The sequence below is a fragment of the Pollicipes pollicipes genome, unplaced genomic scaffold (assembly GCF_011947565.3).
Source record: "Pollicipes pollicipes isolate AB1234 unplaced genomic scaffold, Ppol_2.1 Scaffold_4295;HRSCAF=5057_pilon_pilon_pilon, whole genome shotgun sequence".
In the NCBI taxonomy this organism is placed as follows: domain Eukaryota; kingdom Metazoa; phylum Arthropoda; class Thecostraca; order Pollicipedomorpha; family Pollicipedidae; genus Pollicipes; species Pollicipes pollicipes.
In genome coordinates this window covers 30,145,214-30,165,272 of record NW_023596461.1, presented here as the reverse complement: position 1 = coordinate 30,165,272, position 20,059 = coordinate 30,145,214, and the positions used below count along the sequence as shown (strand labels likewise).

Here is a 20,059-nt window from a genome sequence, read left to right as displayed (position 1 = left end):
TTCATGAAGAACTCGGCCTGCTTGGTCTCGCCAGTACAAAGCATGTGCCCAACACCTTGCACACAAATGATCGGCTTCAATGTGGTGAGCCTGCTCACCAACGTACCAAGGCATGGCGCCTTAACTGTTATATAGATATAACTGATCAGACTGCAGAACGAAAACTTAAGTGTTATACAGAACAGGTTGACTCGTGGAAAGAACAGGCATTCCGCTCGACAACAGCATGGAGCTGCTCGCGTTCTGTATCACTACAGCCGAGTTCCAGCTGAATGAAAAACGACATAAGCAAAGCAACCGAATATCCATGGGACCACCTCTGCCATCGATGGAACATTTAGAAAACATGGCGATAGAAAATGCGCCACTGAAGCCTTCAGTATGGCTGCGCTACGGTGTGACGTGCCCTGAACTAACGAAGATGAAAACAAGCATTTCCATACAGCACGCAAGACATAGAAATGATCCCCAGACCTCTCACGAGCAGGCTGACAGTAAAGTTCTGCAACAGACCCGATCGGCATGTCCAGGGTATTCGGTTCAGGGTACAAACAGCAAGATTGACTAAGCAAATGCCCTGAATCCAAAACCAACCATGCAAACCATTCGAAATTCATGTTAAGAGGGCGAGATATAGGGGCGGAAAATATCGCGGTCAGCCTCGACGTAGCGGAAAGGAGTCACTGGTAACAGTTGTGCTTGAGGACATACCAAGTCCCACGTTGACAAGGCATTCGGAGCAGCTGGTCGACATGTGGATATCGTCAACCCAGCGAAATACCCGCTGGAAAGAGACCAATGCTACTGTAACTAATGTAATGTTTGTAACAACACCATGCCTAGCGTGTATTTGTCTTCCTGTTTCGTGTTCGACCTGTCAATCCTGACCTGTCAATTACTTCTATAGCGTTGTGTCAATCTGTGCTTGAGCCAATTTCCACGATCCAGAGCAAGGCTATCTAACGTAATCCAAAGTAAGAAATCTGGTAGAGTTTAGCACCCATGCTTTCTGTTCCCAGGTATCTCCTGTGAACAAAAGTTATCGCCGTGCTTGAGTTAGATGACGTGCTTAAATATGAACCTTTCTCATTCGGTATCACGTACTATTTGACTATGTCCAATATCATTGCGGAATTGCCCACACGGTACACACCTGCTCCTCAGCGAATTGTTGTTTTTATATTTTGGACATTGCGACTTGCAAGGTTTTGTAATCGTTAATCGGCGAGTTGCAATTGTGACTGTGAAAGGGCATAATTTTGCTGTGAACCGGGAGGAGGGTGCGATAGGAAAACTTTAGTAATTTAACTGGGTTTGGAGCCAAAAGTAGGCTGTAGGCCCGAAACAGTCCCAATATGCTATCCTTACCTTGGTGTTACGCACGGTTCTATGTGTCGGGGTGCTATGGGACCTGCACTCCTGATCAGCTGAGTCATGGGTGCTAACGTGCGGTGCTGCGCGCCGCAGAGGATTTAACCTGGCACTCCCGGTCACCCGCTCATGAACTTTGGGTACCTGGAAAACGTGCGTTGGTATAAACTAGTTTTCCGCCTTTGCGAAAACCCAGCCGATCAGGGAGTTATCTATGCGGTGAATGACGCCGCCGCAAATGCCCGGGTCAGCGAAAATGTCTTTGCCTGACGCGTGCGGGACGAAGGACTCCCAACATCGCGCAATGTCACGCGTGCTTTGATGGTAACGCCGACACTTGAATTGACCAGCTGTCGCATAAAGACATGACATCGATTCTGCCACATCAGTGAAATGGTTCGGTATTTGCACTTATCACCATCGTAGGTGTTTTCACACACGTTCCCGTGCAAGGTCACGGAACAACGCGAGACACCAGTTTGCGCCTGCAACCACACGGCGCCGGCCGTCCGCCAGGCGGCCGGCGGCCGTGTGAACCACTGCCAAGGTTTAGTGCGAATGCACTTGACCCAGATGAGGCGTGACCGCGGCGCGGTGGCGGAGGTGCACCCGTCCCGACCCCAGTCACGGCTGCGGGCCGCGGGAGCGCAGCGAGCCGCGACCGCCGCCTGGGCAGAGGCCAGGCCTGCGCACCGGCGGCCGGAAGCGGTGCCTGCCGACCGGACAGCGCGTGGGCTCCAGCGCGCGCGAGACATGTTTGGGTGTATGGTGCAAGCTGCTGGCCGACGACAGGCAGGCCTCAGGCGTCAGGATGCCGGCTGAAAGCTTGGCCTGACCGGAAGGCCGTAACTCGCTCACACTTGACACGGCTCTCGGTACAACCACCACTGTCACAAGAAGTGATTACAATTCGTTTTCATGCTCAACTGTTGGGCTTCTTAATCACGACACAAGGGAGCTTTTTCATTTGCGCACCAATGTGGGTAAATAGAGTGAGAGGGGAGAACACGGTCTCCATTTGGTCCCAAAAGGAGCTAAAGCCCTGTAACAAAACCCGTTGGATACCTTGATGTCTATGAAAGTCAGTGATGTTCAGTCTGGCTGCTTCAGATCCGCCGGTGAGTTAAAGGTCAAGCAAGTCTTATGCTTGAGACAAGAAATTGAAGAATTTGGTTTGTTAAGTTGGAAGGTCAGCATTGTTCCAGGGAAATATTCACGACACACATGACGCCATCAGGGGAAAAAATCCTAAAAAGCTAGTGTGGCAAAACTGCACGACCGAGCAACTTTCGATGGTAGTACAATAACACAGCGCTTGTTTTGAACGAATTTGTGCTGTGGTTACCACATCTGCCTTGGGTCATTTTCCACAGATGGACGTCCTAGCGTAGTGACCCAGCATGACTTGAGACAATGGTTTTTTCCCCAAAATTGCAGTGCATTTATGAACTGTGCCAAATTTCCAGATGTTGTCTTTTGCCATTTGTCCACGCCCCCAGACAGCTTGTTTGGGACATGAACCATTTCGACCAGCAAGGCTTAAATGCACACTTTTGCATACCAAACCTCTTAATAATACTTCGCGCCCGCAAATTATGCGACGAGATGCCTTGCCTCGGAATGCAAGGCCATCCTGCTTCCCCAGATTCAGACGACCGTAGTTCACAACGGTCGGGAAAGTGACAATCAGTGGAATAAGCTCTCAATCTCCTCGCGAGGGACCACTACAGCCCGTACCCTCCCGGACTCCCGCAGGGCTAGGGAGGGTCCGACACCTTTGAGCACCACGCGATGTCCCAGCCGCTTATCAGCCGTGCCGTTCACCATTAACCTAGCCGACACGGCGCTAGTCCACTTCCGGCCGCAGACGGAGGTCGCGCGCCGCCACTTAACGATTGCTTCCAGCCCGCTGCACCATCCCCGCCGGCGCCAGTAGGGCCTTGGGCCGGGCGGCCGGAACTGCAGCCATCCGCGACCCGTCAGGGCCGCCGCACGACTTGAACCGCCGTCGGAAGCGGCAGCGCAGTTGGCGGCGATCCGACGCCGGCAGCGCTTCAGTGCCTCGCGGACGTGCGGCCCCCGCCGGCCTCGTCTCCCGTGCCGCGTGACAGACAGTCTTGACACCGGAGGGCACCCCGACACGTGAGTACCGCCTGTGCACGCCTCTCCAGAATTTGTCAGCCCGTCCTGCTGGTGACGCGCGTCGACTTCGACGACTCGTGCACGACGACTCGTGCACGTGATCGCTGAAAATGGACACACCGATCTTCGTCTTAAAGCCGCTGAAAAGCATTTACGTGCATCAATACTCCATAAATGCATTTAAAACGTCCAGCATGTCCCGTGATGTAGGTCTATGGAACGAAGGTCTTCGTTGACGAATTTCGTGGGGTAGGAATATGAGGATCAAGGGTAGAAGCCAAGAAATGTTGTAACTTTGGCCATCTTTAATTAATTTTTAGCCATGGAGCCTGGGGAACCCACTGAAGTGCATTTCATAGAACGCTTGTAATATCAGCTCTTCGAACTGGGAAACCTCTCTCTCTCTCTCTCTCTCTCTCTCTCTCTCTCTCTCTCTCTCTCTCTCTCTCTCTCTCTCTCTCTCTCTCTCTCTCTCTCTTCCTCTCTCTTTCAGCTCTCCGCTTTTCAAAAGTCGTGAGAATAATTATATAATTCTAAACAATGCCGGTAAAAGTTGAATTACCATCACGAATACTATCAGTTTGAAAAAGACCAAGTTGAGCTCTGGTCGCAAACCGATCGCATAAAACTCATAAATTGTCGGGAGTGCGAAGGATGATTTTACCCCACACTGTATTTTACGTATTGCGTTTGCACAACACGCTTGTTTAACCGGCGACGTTCCCCCCATACCTTGTGATACACACGAGTACTTCAGAAAAGTTGGCGAGTTGGCTGAGATGGGATAAAGATGGGATTTTGATGGAGACAGGATCGGGCTAGACAGGAATGGCCGGGGACAGACATGGGGTAAGAAAATATCAGTCAAAAGCTCATCGGCCACTGACGCGCCAAGCTCACCGGCGGAGCTCACATGGAAACCGCAAGCTGTGGAGACTATCAAATGCGCTGCAGACTGTTGTCAAGGGCAGTTTTACCAGGCGCTTGGTTTCCCGGCAGAATCTGGATACGTAATCAAAGCAGATTATGCTACAAAGCAGATTACGCTACTAATAGCCTCTGTTTTGAGCCTTTATCCGATGGCGGAGCTTAAAAGAAAATACAGACATGTTATCACTATTATATATATATATATATATATATATATATATGCATATCACATTATTATTCTTACAGACATATCAGCAAAACAATATTTGTAATGATGTCGATGACTCACGAAAATGCTGTACAGTGTCTGTTTAAACTGTATATGCATAACGCTCCTCAATAATGACACACCACCTCGCCTCGGCTTTCTTTCCATGTCAGGCCTCGGCGATGCTGTTTCAATGTGTTCGTGCCATAATTTCCGTTCATCATACCTGTTGCGTCCGTAGATAAAAAACAATGGTGCGTTCGTGATCGCTGCATGGCTTGCTTTATGCTAAAGCGCAGTCAGTAGGCACCCATGCAGTATGCTGAAACATGCACAAATTTAACGCTCTACATTTCCATCCCATATACACATATCTACATGCGCTATCAATTTTGCACCGAGCAAACACTGCCCACAGCAAAGCTTTAACCCCTTTTCCAGTTTTGCCTACCCAAATACCCACTGTTGCGGTCGCACACCTAGGCACAAACGTACATTCATTTTATAGTCCGCCCTGGCTCCTCCAGGCTGGCGTTCATACGCACGCCGTATCGGTGTTAACACCATATAAGTGGAGACCCGGACGCACTCTGCCACAAACACACGTCAGGCATATGAGAGCTCAGTGCTGAACTCGGTGAAAATGCTTCAAACTACTTTTTGAAAATTTAGTGGAAGGAGGCATCCAAGGAGAAAATCAAAACTTTGATTTTTTGGGTGGAGAGGCAAGCGTTTGCCTACCCCTTCGCTGGACCAGTACAATCGTAGCCAAATTGTCATATCCTGCTCTTAAGTTTCCGTGATCCAAACTATAGAAGTGTGTGCTGCGCCCTGACGTTGGTCAAGCGTCTGCCACTGTGATTACAGAATGCAGCCAGTTACATGCTCCAACCATGCCCTGACAATTTATAGTTCGTATCGGTGCAGTTAGCTACTCACATACCGGAATAAATAAAAATGTACAAAGCAAACATGCTCTCACAATTCTCTAATACTTCTTTCTGGTTTTGCCGTTTCTTACCGGGGAGACTCATCACCGAAGTGAGCATCCGTTTTCTGCACATCCATAGTGGAGCTTGCGGAGCAGCTTCCTCTGAGCTCGCTGATGCTGTCAGGTGCCTCTCTCCAGGATCTGCTGTCTGCTCCCCGCTCACAAAATTGCATCGGCTTTAAAAGGTGAAAGCTGACATGTATGAGACCTATAAAAAGCAAGTGATAGTTTCTTGGAGCTTGCTGGCCAAACGCACAAGACCGTGTATCAAACAGAACAAACAGGAGCAAACTTGAGCGCACCTCACCCATACAATAACAGCCAAACGGCAGTAAACTAAAGCGCACCTCACCCATACAATAACAGCCAAACAGCAGTAAACTTAAGTGCGCCCCACCCATACAATAACAGCCAAACAGCAGTAAACTTAAGCGCACCTCACCCATATAATAACAGCCAAACAGCAGTAAACTTAAGCGCGCCTCACCCATACAATAACAGCCAAACGCAGTATCACCAGCACCGGATCGCTGTTTTTGTACAACGGACCCGCATGGATACTGGTCAAGGAAACCAGGTCAAGCTTGATAATCTGGGTAGTGATTATATACTGAAATGTCATGTCATGTCAATGAAGTCATATTCCCAATGTGGCATGTCCGGTTTATCGTTGCCCGTTCGAAGTGTGTAGCTGACATGGTTTGAAGGGGGAAATGTGGCGTGCAAACTCCAGCAATGGTGCGCGATGCTCAAAATACGCAACTCTAGGTCAAGCTAGGTTAGCGAACTATGATAATCTTTGACGTCAAAACGTCCATCACAAGTGATGTTAGTTGATAAGTAAATACAAACGACATAATACTTTGCGGGAGTGGATGCTTCCAGGGCTGGGAGCACGAGACCAAGTTGGTTCAGTGACCTACGGTGACCACAGCCTGTCATTGGAGGGCGGGCGAGCAACCTTATTTGGTGAACAAACCAGGAGGACCACAGAAAGGACACATCACAACGCATCGCTGGAATGCATCGGGCTCATTCATGTTTTGGACAGATGTGCCTTGACTTAAACTGCGCTAGTTTAGCGACATGGCATGGCCGAGTAACAATTACGGAATTTACGTGAAATGAATGAAAGAAAAGATGCTAAAAACTTCCGGAAGGTAGTTCAAGCCTTTCTGCAGCCATTCCAGAAAAGGTGATGGGTGGATGCTCCCCTCCCCGTCAGTGCGAGGGTTAGGGCTGAAGGAAGCTTTGTCCCCGACTGATCATGGTCAATTAACTTAAATAAATGAATCATAAGCAAATGTTTGTCTTTGATACATCACCTGAGGCCGTGTCCAATACGTAGGATATTTTCAAGATCATTTTTGCGTTCAAAGGACGATCTATCAGTGTCCGGTGGCCTCCCCCCGGCACCAACCGGATCGCTTGGACCACCCAGTGAGTGACCTGAGTGCTCTGGCCACCGCGTCGACAGGTCACCACGGACCGGCCAGTGAGTGACCTGAGTGTTCTGGCCACCGCGTCGGCAGGCCACCATGAAGGGCTGGTTTGACGCATTCCGAACGGACGGCGGGCCGACGCTGTATCACCATAGCAACAGGACAGCCGTGCACGGCGACGCCGCAGTCATCCTCATCTCGGTCATCTTCGTCACAGTGCTGGTGGCTTTCTTGCTCATCTTCCCCGGCGTTCGTAGTCAGGTCAGTGACCCAGATACCATGCTCTCCATGGTATCTACAGAGAATATTGTAGGCGGTGAGTACCGTTCCGGCGACGCAGGGCCTGAATAAGGTGCGCTGGATGTTACACTGATGCTAACTTTTCATGCCCGGTATTTTCTCGCTAATTAATGCCAGTGCGCGAGGCATGCTGTGTAAAAATAATCTTGATGTAATTTTAGCACGTTGCTTGCGTCTGCTTTTGTTCATCCGTTCAAGATCTTAATATTTGTTTCAATGGGAAAGTTCGTCGCTGTGGCGTGTTCAAATTGGCTTGGCAGAGCATAGTGCCCTGTCATGCACTTCCATTACGTTTGACCTGCGTTTTGGGCATAATTTCAGAGGCTGTCGACGTTTGTCTGTGTCACTCTGAGTCTCTTCACCGGCTTGGCCATCACCCGTGAGTTGTTATAGATACACATCGTTTCTTCTCTTGTGTTGTGCAATGGACATCACGAAGGTTCCATGCGGTTTATATTTCATATTCCCATATTCACCTCATGTAGTTTCATACGGCTAATATGCGAGGACCGACGAGGTATCTGGAACGGTAGGGCCCAAAAAAACGGTACATGATGCAGACACGCAAGTTTTCCGAAACGGCTCGTCCGATTGCCTGGAAACCTTCACCAATCGATTCCGTGCAATGAGGTGAGTCATGGGGGGGGGGCAATGTCGAGACCTGACCTGAGGTCTAACACCTCGAAAACGCGGAGGCAAAATTTTACAGTCAAATGCAGATAGCTCAGATCTTGGAGCCTACTGGGCCAATCACTGTGAAAACTTCACCATTGGATGCTCCATGCCTGGTTCCCTGTTGCAGTTCCAAATTTCGTGACCCTAGGTCAAGTTAAAAGTTGTCAAGTTTCGCGGAGATGTTGTGCTGAAAATCACGCGTTGCATTGTGCATGGTGTCGCAGAAGCTTACCGCACTCGATTACAGACTCGAAGGACTCGAAGTACTTACCGGACTCGAAGTACGATTAGCACTTCCGTTAAGGAGAATTTCAACCTCATAAGATCAGCCTAGCCAAGCTGCACTTTTTCTTAAGTGCCAACACAAAGCAAAAGGCATGATTACAAGTGGCACCATGCCTGCAGCTGCAACAGACAGTTAGGGTAAATGGCGTACCGAATGGTAAGGTTTAGCAGCTATTGGCGTGGCAGATTCTGAGCTATAAGTTGTCTTCCAGGAGTAATTTTTGACGTTGTGAACTTTGACGACTTTTGACCTGACCTAGGATCACCAAATTTGGAACTGCAACGGAGAATCAAGTATGGGACATCCAATGGTGGAGGTTTCACAGTCATCGGTCCAGTAGGCTCTAATATCTGAGTTGTCTGCATCTGCATGCAAAATCTTCCCTTCGCGTTTTCGAGGTGTGCGACCCCAGGTCAGGTCTCGATGTTGTCTCCCCATGACCCACCTGACTGTACGGAATCGATTGGTAAAGGTTTCAAGGTGATCGGACAAGCCGTTATTCGTCGGAAGATGCTTTCTGATAAGGAGGGCTTCAGGAATTTTGCTGTCAATTCTATCCTTGCACCTGCGCAAAATGCCGGTGTGCAGATATTTGTTGAGCGGTGCGTTTGGGTGACACAGATGTTCATTGAAACGTATGTGCACACTTCTTTTCGTTTCGCCAATGTAAGTTTGCTGAGAACAAGCCACATAAGGTCCGATTAACAACGTTCTTGGTTGTACGGTTTTCTAGTCCGGCTAAGGCACCGGGCCGCCGGCGCCCTCTATATTTGGCAGGTGGCGCTCGCGTCGCACTCGTGCTCAGTATTTCCAGCGCGTGGCGCCCGCGACGACCTCAGACAATGTTCGTTGCACGGTTCTATCGTGAATGAACCATTAACTGGGGACGATGTCGTGAGCTGTTATGAGTTTGGTGTGACCACAAGTGATAAGCTGTGTTGGCGCGGCTCGGCCTCGGCCCCAGACAGATGTAGTCCTGCTCTGAAGCCCAGGCATGAAACACCCTGAAACGTCATCCCGGTGCCCTCTCCCTTAACAAGGCTATGTCTACGACCCTGTACTTCAGGGTGGAAGCCCATCTTACCATTTATTTTGCATAAATGCGGCTTACGTTATGAAAGGCAGTGTTCTGAATTGCATAAGTTAATTGACCACGAGTGCCCTTCTTATAGTTATTTTCCTTACCTGGTCGAAAACAACAAAACAAACACTAGTATTATTTTGAAGCTAGGAATATTTTATAAAATCTGAGTAGTTTAATGTGTAAAAGACTGCTTCATAATCGTTACATCTGATCAGACTGTCAATTCAGCGCAACGAAGTAGAAGCTGTACAATGTGCCATGACAAGACTGGCTGTACTGTGCGAAGTACTGTCTGGCGCAGTGCATCATGACAGTCTCGTAAGACGGAGCATGTGAGTCCACACCATACGTATTTCATGTGAGGAACAGCCTGCGTATGTGATTTGGGTACGTCTGTAATGCAGATTGATTAGCCAAGTAGGAATATTTTGTGGTCTTTTCAGCTATTTTGGAAAATGGAGCAACCGAATCTGAATTTGTTTGGTGGGAGCTGCCCCCCTCTCGATCGCAATGGTACTCCCTGAAGAGGGTGTTCCGACGCTCCTGGCTGGGTTCGTCTTCCTGGCTCGAATCTCCGGATCCGCTCCTGGGCAATACAATGTCTTCGTTCACCCTGTGTGCTGTGTCTGGGTGGCGGTTACCCAGCATAAGCGTCTCATTGGCTCCTCGTTTTTCAACATTCGACGCGGGAGTCCATAGTACTCCCTGTTTTGACTCTGCGCATGGGGCTCCCTATGAACTTATCCTGGGCCTCAGTTTCCTCTTGCTGCCTACAGTTGGCGCCACCGGCTCGAGCTGGCAGTCCGGCTCTGTGGACATCACTTCTTTCTACCGCGCCTTCTCTTCGGAACGGCTGCAGGCCAGCCTTGGAGCTCACATCGGTCTCAACCACGTCAACATTACACTCACTGGTGAGAGATCGGACTTGTGAAGTTCACGGGTGAGAGATCGGACTCGTGAGGTTCCCTGGTGAGAGATTGAACTCGTGAGGTTCCCTGGTGAGAGATCAAACTCGTGAGGCTCACGTGTGAGAGATCGGACTGGTGAGTTTTAAAGGTGGGGCGATAATACGTAATACATGGTGTATTCATTCATTGATTGAATCATTCATCGATTGACACGACTCATGAGCCGTATCACTGAAAGCGCTTGCAGCTGTTCAGGCGAACCGTTCTTAGTACCCGACATGAAATGCGTCTCTTCATATAGGTTGAATTACCTACATAAAAGCGCCGTTTCATCCCTGGTTCTGAGTGCCCGGCCAATAGCAATCCTCAGTTTTGTGGGTGTCACTTGATTACCATAAGACCTAGCAAGGTTGAGGTTTATAGCGGTGAAAATACGATTACTTTCCTTCCATATATATGTATACGCGCACAGCCGCGGGGCCTCCTCTCGGCGACGGTGTGCGGGCCCTCTGCCGACGTACATACAGCTCTACAGCAGCGCCTCACTTTCAGCGCTGCGTTCAGCTCAGGACCATGGCGACGTGGCCTTCAACGAGCGCTTCCGCTGGGGGAAGCCCATGCAGATGCGCGACGAGTACCGAGCGGCGCTGGTCAAAGGTACGGCCGGCACCATCTCCCCGGTACTGTCAGTGACGCATGTGTACACAGGCGCATTGGCTCACCAGGTGGCCATTGCCTTTTTGCATGTAGTTACACTGCTTAAGCGTTAATGCCACTAAAAGGTCGGAGAAACTCTCTAAGCATTCGCGGGCGGATAAAGTTCCGAACTAGCGCACACAGGCTCGTACTGTATCGTCGCACTACGGCTGGATAAATAATCCTGAAACGTGACGGTGCATTCAGAGAAGCCAAGTCACTCAGTGAAGTCCGATGGACATCAGATCTGTTGGGCTGCTGGCGACTGTTTGCTGATGGCCATTGATTTGTTCGAATGCTTCGTTTATGCCGCGCGTTTGAGCTACTGTATTCCGCGAGGTGTGTGGTGTTCCCAGAGGATTTCTCGCGAGCAGGACCACAGATGTTCTAAACAAAGTGGTTGCAGTGAGAGACAAATGAATAAGAGGTGCTATCTCACTCTGGTCCGGGTATTGATGAGCTTTTGAGAGTGAGTAAGTTAAGAGATTGGCTCCACGAAAATTTGTCCGATTTGTTTTTGCTTGTCGAAAGGCCTCCCGCCCCGAAGTATTTTTGAAACCAAAAATGTTACTGAAAATGTGGCAAGCTGTGAAAATGTGAAATAACAAAGCAATTCCTGCATTTACAACGTTTTTCAGCCGACTTTGACGCAAAGCTATCGCCCAAAATGACGACATATTGCAGAGGACCTTTACAGTATGCGATAAGCGCTGCCATATTTAGAAATAGCATTTCTCTGGGACAGAAACGACAGACTTATGCTAAAGGCACACCTTTATAGACGTCTGACAGCGTGATGAGCGGGCTACTGCTAAAATATGGCAAAAAGGCGTCCACAAAACATGCCAACACTTTCTATGCAGTCATCTTTTTTATCTACATGAGCGTCTGGTTTCTGTTGGCAAACCTGACATAGGGGCTGCTTCTGCCAGCATATCTGCAACCCTCGCGCTTCGGGTGTCTTATCACCCCAGTCTTCTTGAGGGCCAAGAGTCCGCCCTCCCCCCACGATCGTAAAATTAGATAAGCCAAAGCCATTCAGAAACTGTGCAGGACTTGTTTTTGAAAAAGCTTAGGAAACTCAGTAGCCCTTTCTTAAGTTGAGGGTTAAAGCGTTGCAAGCTGAGCATGAAGATGGCCAAAAATCTGCTGTCCGGGAGCATTTTTCGCAATTCATTTTATCGATGTATCAAGACTAATGTGTGCTGCGTTCCAGAGGAATTCAGACTGATCGCATTCAGAATGAACGCATTCAGACTGATTTTCTAACTCAGTGATCAGTATCGACAAAGTGACAGTCGGTTCAGGGCAGCACATTTCATAAGTTCGTCGCTCGCTCGGCGTTTGTCACGTTATTGATTCAATCGTCTGTGTGAAGAAGCATCGCCATATGCCACGGCCGGTACTTCCATCACGGACTTTTTTCGTCTGTGGGCTAGGTCTGCCGTACCCGATACTGACGGTGGCCGAGTACCTGAGCGCCAACTCCGAGGGTTTTGCTTGGGGCCGGAGGTTGAAATCAGCCGGCTACTACACCAGCATCGTCATCTGGTAATGACAGCACGCCGCGCGCTGAGGGAGCTGCCGCAGCTAACGTCCCCACCCGCCGATGTCACTATCTCTGATAGTTTACTGTTGTATGGTAGAAAAAACACTTTTTCATGCTCACGGTGGCGTTTTTGCAACGTATTCATGCGGTTCGTCCGGAACTCATACGCGCCTAAAGGTTTCAAATTAGCGGCGCGTGCGGAGCGTATTTCTTGAAATTTTTACATTGGATATCCACGAAGCGCTCCTAAAGCCATTTTCACCTCCTTGACAACCTGGCTGGGTGAGCTGAAGACGGGTCCGTACGACCCGCTGTGGCCGCTCCAGTCTGGTGTGTGCATCACGCGTGTCTCTTTCGTGAGACCCTTCCCAATTTGTCGTTCATCAACACACCGAGCGCCAACGTGGCGTGAACTCTGCGGAGCCCATTCCCGCCCGCTGAGCGGCCGCCGTCCTCCGGCAGGACGGCGTTCGCCAGCTGGCTGCTGACGAACCTGCTGCTGCTGACCGTGCCCCGCTACGGCGCCTACCTGATGGTGGTCACCGGCGGCCTGATGTGCTTAGCGTGCGGCTTGTACTCGGCGCTGCAGTCGGGCCCGCCGCTGGCCGTGAGGCTGGAGAGCGCCACGCTGCGGCTGACGCCCGGCTGGCAGCTCCACCTGGTGCTGCTGTCAGATGCGGTCCCCGGCGGGGCCTCCCCGGCGCGGCGCGGGCCGCCCGCTCGGGGGCGGCTCCGGCGCTGTTCTCCCCGTCGGCAGGTCACTCCTGGGCTCGGTGGCCGCCGTGGTCACACGCACCGGGCAGCGTAGTGACGCGTGTGTCTTGGAGCCGCCACATGGTCCGACTACAGCATTCGAGTAGATATGTTGAAGCGAATTCAAAGCGGTGTGGCGTCAGGGTGTGTGCTCGTTTACATGAGCAACCCGTCATGCATACGAAGCCGCCTGGACGGGCTGCTGAATTATCTGGGTTTCGGTCATCTCAGTGGCATTTTCACTGGACCTGTGTGGTTTCAGGAATACTCTGCATGCTAACAGCCGAGAAGACGTTTGCATTGGACCGCTGTGGTTTCAGGAATTATGTACATGTTGGTCGGTCTGGTGGCGTCCATCCTGGACCTGGTGCATCCACACACCTTCTCCACCATTCTGGAGGTGGACTTTGGCACGCCATATGATCGGCACATGCTTATCGTGGAGTCGGACGAGTCCCGCAAGCGCCCAACGCTCAAGATCCCCAAGCTGGAAGAGCCCATAACGGCGGGCATTGAAGCCACAACGAAACTCATTCGGTAAGCTTTACCCCGTGCATGCCTTGCTGTAGGGAGATTTATACATTTTCTGTGGCTAGGCGTTCGCCCACCGAACTTGGTACGAAAAATATATTTCATCGTTTCGAAAAGTGAAAGAAGCTTGAAACAAATTATTTTTCCAATCATGTACACATCACTTGCTTTCCTCTCGCATCGCTAATTTTCTTGCATGAAAGCACACATGCGATCCTGTTCCAGGCGTTTGTCGAAACGAAGCAGAGAGGACAGCAGCACAGACCCACGCGGCGGCGCCGACAACGTGGCGTTCGAGATGGAAACGCCCACGGTGCCCCTGCACAGGCAGTCTCCGAGTCGGCGCGGCTCCAAGCAGTCGGGCCGCTCCGCCGGCTCACGGCGCGGCTCGCGCCACCTGGACGTGCCACAGCTAAGCGTGGATCTGCCGGCCGTGCCTGCGCGGCGGCCGCTGGAGCGCACCGACTCACGACACTCGCAAGGCTCCAGCCTCTCGGCCAGCTCGGTGTCGCGCTCCTCCCTGCCGGACGGCGAGCAGCACAGCTTCCAGGAGCAGTTCAAGCGCATCCGGCGCGCCGAGTCACCGCGGCGCGACTCGAGTCAGTCGGGCGACTCGAACGCCTCGTCCGGCTGCAGCTTGTTTCGCAGCGAGCTGACGCGCGGCGGCAGCCTGCATGTGCCGGTGCCGGTGACGAGCTGTCCGTCGGGCAGCGACGCCCTCCACCCTCCGCTCGAAAAGCGGGACTCCCGCGCCTCCAACATCATCGTCTTTCACACGCAGGACGCACGCGGACAGCTGACCAGGTACGGCGGCCGGCTGTCGCGCAGGCCACTCGGCCAGCCCTCAGGTGCGCAGTGTGTGTGTGTGTGTGTGTGTGTGTGTGTGTGTGTGTGTGTGTGTGTGTGTGTGTGTGTGTGTGTGTGTGTGTGTGTGTGGTGTGTGTGGTGTGTGTGTGTGTGGTGTGTGTGTGTGTGTGTGTGTGTGTGTGTTTGTGTGTGTGCGTGTGTGCGTGTGCGCGCGTGCGTCTGCGTGCGCTCTCCCCACGCGAAAACTCACAACTCACTAAACGACAACAAATTCTAGATTCTAAACGGTGCACGTGATGACACGATAGAAAAGGAAACACGTTAACACGTCTCGCAAGGTGACGGAAAAAATGCATCACAGCTCTTTTAATGCTGCAATAGCGAAGGATTACTATGCGTTCTCGTGAAGTCATGTCAGGTACATGTACAGCTTGTTCAAAATATTTTGTAACGTCGTTCCCGTCACTTTTCAGGCGTCAGTCAAGTGATCGAGCTTCGATTGAGATGTAGACGGCGAGCAGAGGAGAGTTGGGTTTCTCCAAGTCTAGTACCGGAATCGCTGCGAACGCTCATAGCCATGCCTGCAACCTGCTTATACATTCTCTTTACTTGTTAGTGGCGCAGGATATTTAAATATCAACACAGGTGCTTTCAAGTTACTTAACATATTAATGCGCTTTGTAGAGGCACCTAGTGCAGAGAGCTCAACAAGCATATATGAGAGGAGGACTGTTTTTTTAGCTTGCAGCGCTGATCAATCAAAGTTAAGGGATTGTGGTGAGATGAACAGGTGCTAACGGAATGATCTGTGCTGGAGCTGGTGTAAATATAATAAAACATGCAAAGAGTGACCGCATGTTTAAAAGAAACATTTAACACTGAAAGCAGAATAGCTTGGGATGCAGCAAGGCATCAAATGGGTTCATTACGGAAAATTTATCCGATTTTGTATTTGTTTTGCCGAAAGGCATAAACATTAGTCGTAGATGCTTACGTTGTCACCTTCCCACCTCCCAGGCAGGCGGTTCGCGCATCCGGCTTGTGATACGACTACCGTCACGCAATGCTGCATCCACAACCGTAGATGTCATGCTTGTGTCGTCACAAATAACTGCATCATTTCCATCGCGTGACCACGAATGAATCGTGCGTGCTGGGGCATTGAAATGACCTTTGCGCATCTCAAGGCTTTTGGAATATACACAAAGTAGTGCTCCAGTAACTGTCAAAGAGCACTCCACGGATGGAATACTCAGAATGCGGTCCGGTTCGGCCCGGCTCTCTTGCCTTCAATCCGTCGGCCAGCCCGACCTCCTCAAATTTCTGAGTCCAATCCAATCCGGTCAGGCTCAGCAAAAATTTTCTTCAAAATAAGCCCCAAGCCGTATTCAAGTTCGTGCTATGTGTAGATGAGCAGACTAATATCGCATACGGCTTCATAGTTAACTCAGTGGCATCATCAAAACACTAAAAGCAAAACATCAAGCGGAACATCAGTGGCAGTTTGACATCTTGTGACATCTAACAGAGCTGTTGTGAAAACGCATGTGCAAGCTCTAAGGTACCAAATGCCAGCGTTTTAATGTCATAAGATGTATGCCTTGAAGGGGATGTTTCAAATTTGAAGATGTATAGTGGTATACTTTTAAGTGAAAAAGGCTGCTATAGACAACATAAGGTCCCATTTATTACATATGTTTCTGAATACGTCATTGATGCGTTATCGTACGTCGCACAATATATTGAGAGCCGTTAGACGGCCGTTATGTCTGGAAATCGTCCTCACGAACGTCAGATATGAGCGACTCGACAGTTATATTTTTCATGGCCTTGATTCCCGTATGACCAATGCAATGGCAATATTTGAATGGCATTATGGCGTCATGGATGCCTGGGTGACCTGGAATAATCCGCACGAAATAGTCTGCGGATCTTCGCGGATGTGTAGCGCATAAACTAGAGGGGCTTAGGCCAAAGAACGCAAGGCTGTGGATAACACCAAATTATTTTCAACATCACTGTTTCAATTCAGAACCCCAAACAAATGTGGAACACTCCCCTTAACGGTATATGCCTTAAGGCTTCCGATGTCCCCTCTAGCCCATTCCCTCCACTCCTGTTGCTCGTTCAGTTCTTGATATAGCCGGACGAGCTATATCTTCGCCTTGTTGACCTGACATGGCATACCACAGGTTACATGTATCCATATCTACTAGCGCCTGTCCGATAGAGCTTCCAATATCTACTTAACATCGTCTTCTGCGATGCCGTAACACGCTGCAATCTCAACTCACAAGGACGTATTCAGGAACATATGTACTAACGACAGGGGTGTATTAAGCTTTAATTTGAACAGCTTGACCAGGTTTGGCCTGTTTCAGGTCACATTCATTATTGTTCCGATGCATCCATTCAATGCAGCTTGAAGAGGACTTTTCAATGTCGTTTTCCGAGTGACTTCGGTTTGCATAATTGTGATATCTAAGCGGGAGGGGTGACGCTCAGCCCCCCGTAGGCCGGGATGTATAAGCACCAGTAGTGCGGGGGTTGACGATATGTGTGGTACAAGCAAGCCTAATGTCAAGTTTGACGCTAGAAGCTGCCATAAACATTGAAAGGTGACTTTGTAGGAAGTTTCGTCACATTCTGAGGATGCAATTAGCACCGTCTTTGGCAGCGGCGGAGCCGCCGCAGAGCCGGCAGCTGCAGAGGCTGGCAGCCGACTGTGACGGGGCTCAGCTGCGGAGGTTGATGGCGGAGATGCCACGGAGCCGGCAGCTGCAGAGGCTGGCAGCCGACTGTGACGGGGCTCAGCTGCGGAGGTTGATGGCGGAGCTGCCACGGAGCCGGCAGCTGCAGAGGCCGGCGGCCGACTCAGCAGGAACCCGTAGCCACACACTGCCGGATGTTCCCACTTTATGCTTCTAGGCCTTGCGAATCTGGAGTTATGATCCTTACCCGAACATGTGAAAAATTGTGGTTGACGTAACGGTTTAAAGCACGTGAGATGCTGGATTTATCAGCGGGTGTGCGGATGGATCCGCGTGGCCTATTGGGCCGGATGAGAAAATTTGGGCAGCACATAGATCAAGGAAGGGCAGAATTTCAGGCTTTATCAAGCATCATGAACTAACAGCGTTTAACATCAATAAAGTTTCCAAAGACACCAACGGAAATTGCAACAATCAAAGCAACGATTTAATGGTTTCTTTGACTTCTTCCCTGCTATTCTCCCCAAAAAATATTTCCAATTTATTCAGCATGGTGTACAGTATACAGTGCTTTTTACCGAAGACCAAAGTGACCTCATCGGGTTAGAACAACTGATTCCGAACGTGGCCGTCATGAAATAGCTTATTTGTTGTACCAGGTGGAAAAGCGGTGTAGAAGTGCCACATCTACACGCTTATGACAGGCTAGCGCTGGTCCATCCCGGCCACAGCACCGGATACCAGAAAAAAAAACGTTGCTCTTTGAAATTAAGCTTGGATGGTAAATTTCCATTCATGCGCACGTCTGCTGGTTAGCTTTTAAAGCTGTCTTCTCCAGAGACGTGCATCAGGGGGGGGGGGGGATGTTTGTGACTGGGTCTCAATATATGCCGTCGTGCTCGGGCTTTGTGTTCGTCCTCTATGGAAAGGCGCGCTGCGGTGCAAACGACATTGCAGCCTTTTCTGTCTCATCATACGACATTGCAGCTAGTGAGAGGAACAGGCGGTGGTGATCACCTGCACGCCCGCGAGAGCCTGCAACGACTTTGCATCTGCAAGCGCCGCGCGTACAGACACGACGCACTTTGCTATTGTCAGCGGCCTCGCAGTGGGTGGTCCTGATCAAGGAGACACGTTATTAAATGGGACCGCGCCTCTGCCGTGTCAGAGTACACGGCGCCGTGCACCGCTGTGGTCTGTATCTGTCGGTATGCATCCGCTGTTCGCTCGCTCCATTGTCTGTTCTTACCGCCCGAACCTCGTGGCGCTGTCGGCAGCGGCCTTGGCGTGCCTGTCGCCGCACGCGCCGCCGGCGGCGCCGGGCTCGTTCTATATTCCCAATCGCTGCGGGTGCAGGGCTCCCGCCACCCGCAGCCCGTGCAGGTGACCACTAGAGCTGCCATTTTTTGGGACGGTGAAAACCTGCTCCGCCCGCTGCCCACATCTGATAATTCGCATCCGACCCGAAAAGAAACTCCAGAGCAAGCTCATTTTAACTCGTGAGCCTGATTGTAATGTGTTGACCTATGTTATATTATGCGCAGTATGTGAACCAACTCATGCATGATGCATTCAAATATATTCATTAACATTCTGGACAGCGAAAAGAGTCCAAATCATTTGAATGGATGGATTTGTGCAATCAGAAACGACGCACGCTATGCTTATTTCTAGACCGCTGGCTCCCCTTTTTCCGATCGCGGAATTTCAGGTCGACGGCAGGATTTAATGAAGGAATTCTGTCGCGCCGCAAAGCTCGGCATGACGAGTCCTGCCCTTCTTCACCACTCGACGTTAAGCCAGGCAGCTGTCACCGGCCGCAGGCCATTCCCGTCAAAATTAGTGAGCACTTCAGGCGACTGAAACTGACCCGCTACAGGTGGGTGGATCCGAAGGCAGGCGCTTTAACCAACTGAGCTATCAGAACAGAAAAACACCCATATGCCTTTTCTGAGAGGATGTATTAGAAAAAAAAAACACTTTGGAGAAACAGCACCCAGGGGGTTTGGGTTTCCGCCAAAATGCAAAATATCAAATTCCAGAGGCTCTGCAATTAGTGGTGCTTGGTAAACAGGACATATTTCAGTATGTTTAGTAGGGAAGCACATGCGATGTGTAGCAAGGACGCAACCATGTAACCCTGTGATGAAGTGGGGGGGGGGGGCGGGAGCCAGAAGGACATGCTTCCTGAGGCGAGATGCTTTTACGAGATTCTCGGCGATTTTAGGAACTCAGAAAAGCTTTGACTTCCTCTTGAGTAAACCTACGGATATGCTTTCTTCCCAGTCGCTCGAACTGCATACCCGTTGGTGATTCCTACGACTAGTCATCAGCCTAGTTTTTTTTGTATTTTGCACTGTTTAGTGTGTGAAGTGAATGCTGGCTGACAAATCTGAAAAACACTGATCTGAGAGGCACTGGAAAAGCAGTAGTAATGACGTCATACCTCTAGTCGTTGACTTGTGCACTCCCTCGTATCCTGCGATGGCTACCATGCTACTAAATCAAATCCTTATCTCTGCGTCAAATGCTGTGCTTAAAAAGCTATTTCTCTCACCCCACTTAGCCTTTTAGCCTTAGATAGAATCCCGCTATCTCAGTTCAAATCTCATTATTGAGGTGCACAGCCACCCTTAAAGTCATATGCGGAAAAAAATATACCCTTACTAGCGACC

At 50.3% G+C, this 20,059-nt stretch overlaps 1 protein-coding gene across 1 annotated transcript; it reads left to right on the top strand.

The window, feature by feature from the left end:
* The first annotated feature begins 3,456 nt into the window (after positions 1-3,456).
* LOC119097416 (dual oxidase maturation factor 1) lies at positions 3,457-15,488 on the top strand. The gene is made up of 10 exons (XM_037220458.1): positions 3,457-3,513; positions 7,175-7,345; positions 7,706-7,763; positions 10,206-10,340; positions 10,890-10,994; positions 12,473-12,584; positions 13,045-13,189; positions 13,619-13,872; positions 14,092-14,670; positions 15,147-15,488. Exons 2-10 carry the CDS (start codon positions 7,181-7,183, stop codon positions 15,181-15,183), a joined length of 1,590 nt encoding a protein of 529 aa, XP_037076353.1. The 5' UTR covers positions 3,457-3,513; positions 7,175-7,180; the 3' UTR covers positions 15,184-15,488.
* Positions 15,489-20,059: the final 4,571 nt, after the last annotated feature.

Coding starts and splice junctions, on each gene's coding strand:
- LOC119097416 (XM_037220458.1), top strand. CDS start 7,181: ATGAAGGGCTGGTTTGACGCATTCCGAACGGACGGCGGGCCGACGCTG. Junction 13,190..13,618: donor AGTCGGGCCCGCCGCTGGCC/GTGAGGCTGGAG, acceptor GCATGCTAACAG/CCGAGAAGACGTTTGCATTG. Junction 14,671..15,146: donor GCACGCGGACAGCTGACCAG/GTACGGCGGCCG, acceptor GTCACTTTTCAG/GCGTCAGTCAAGTGATCGAG.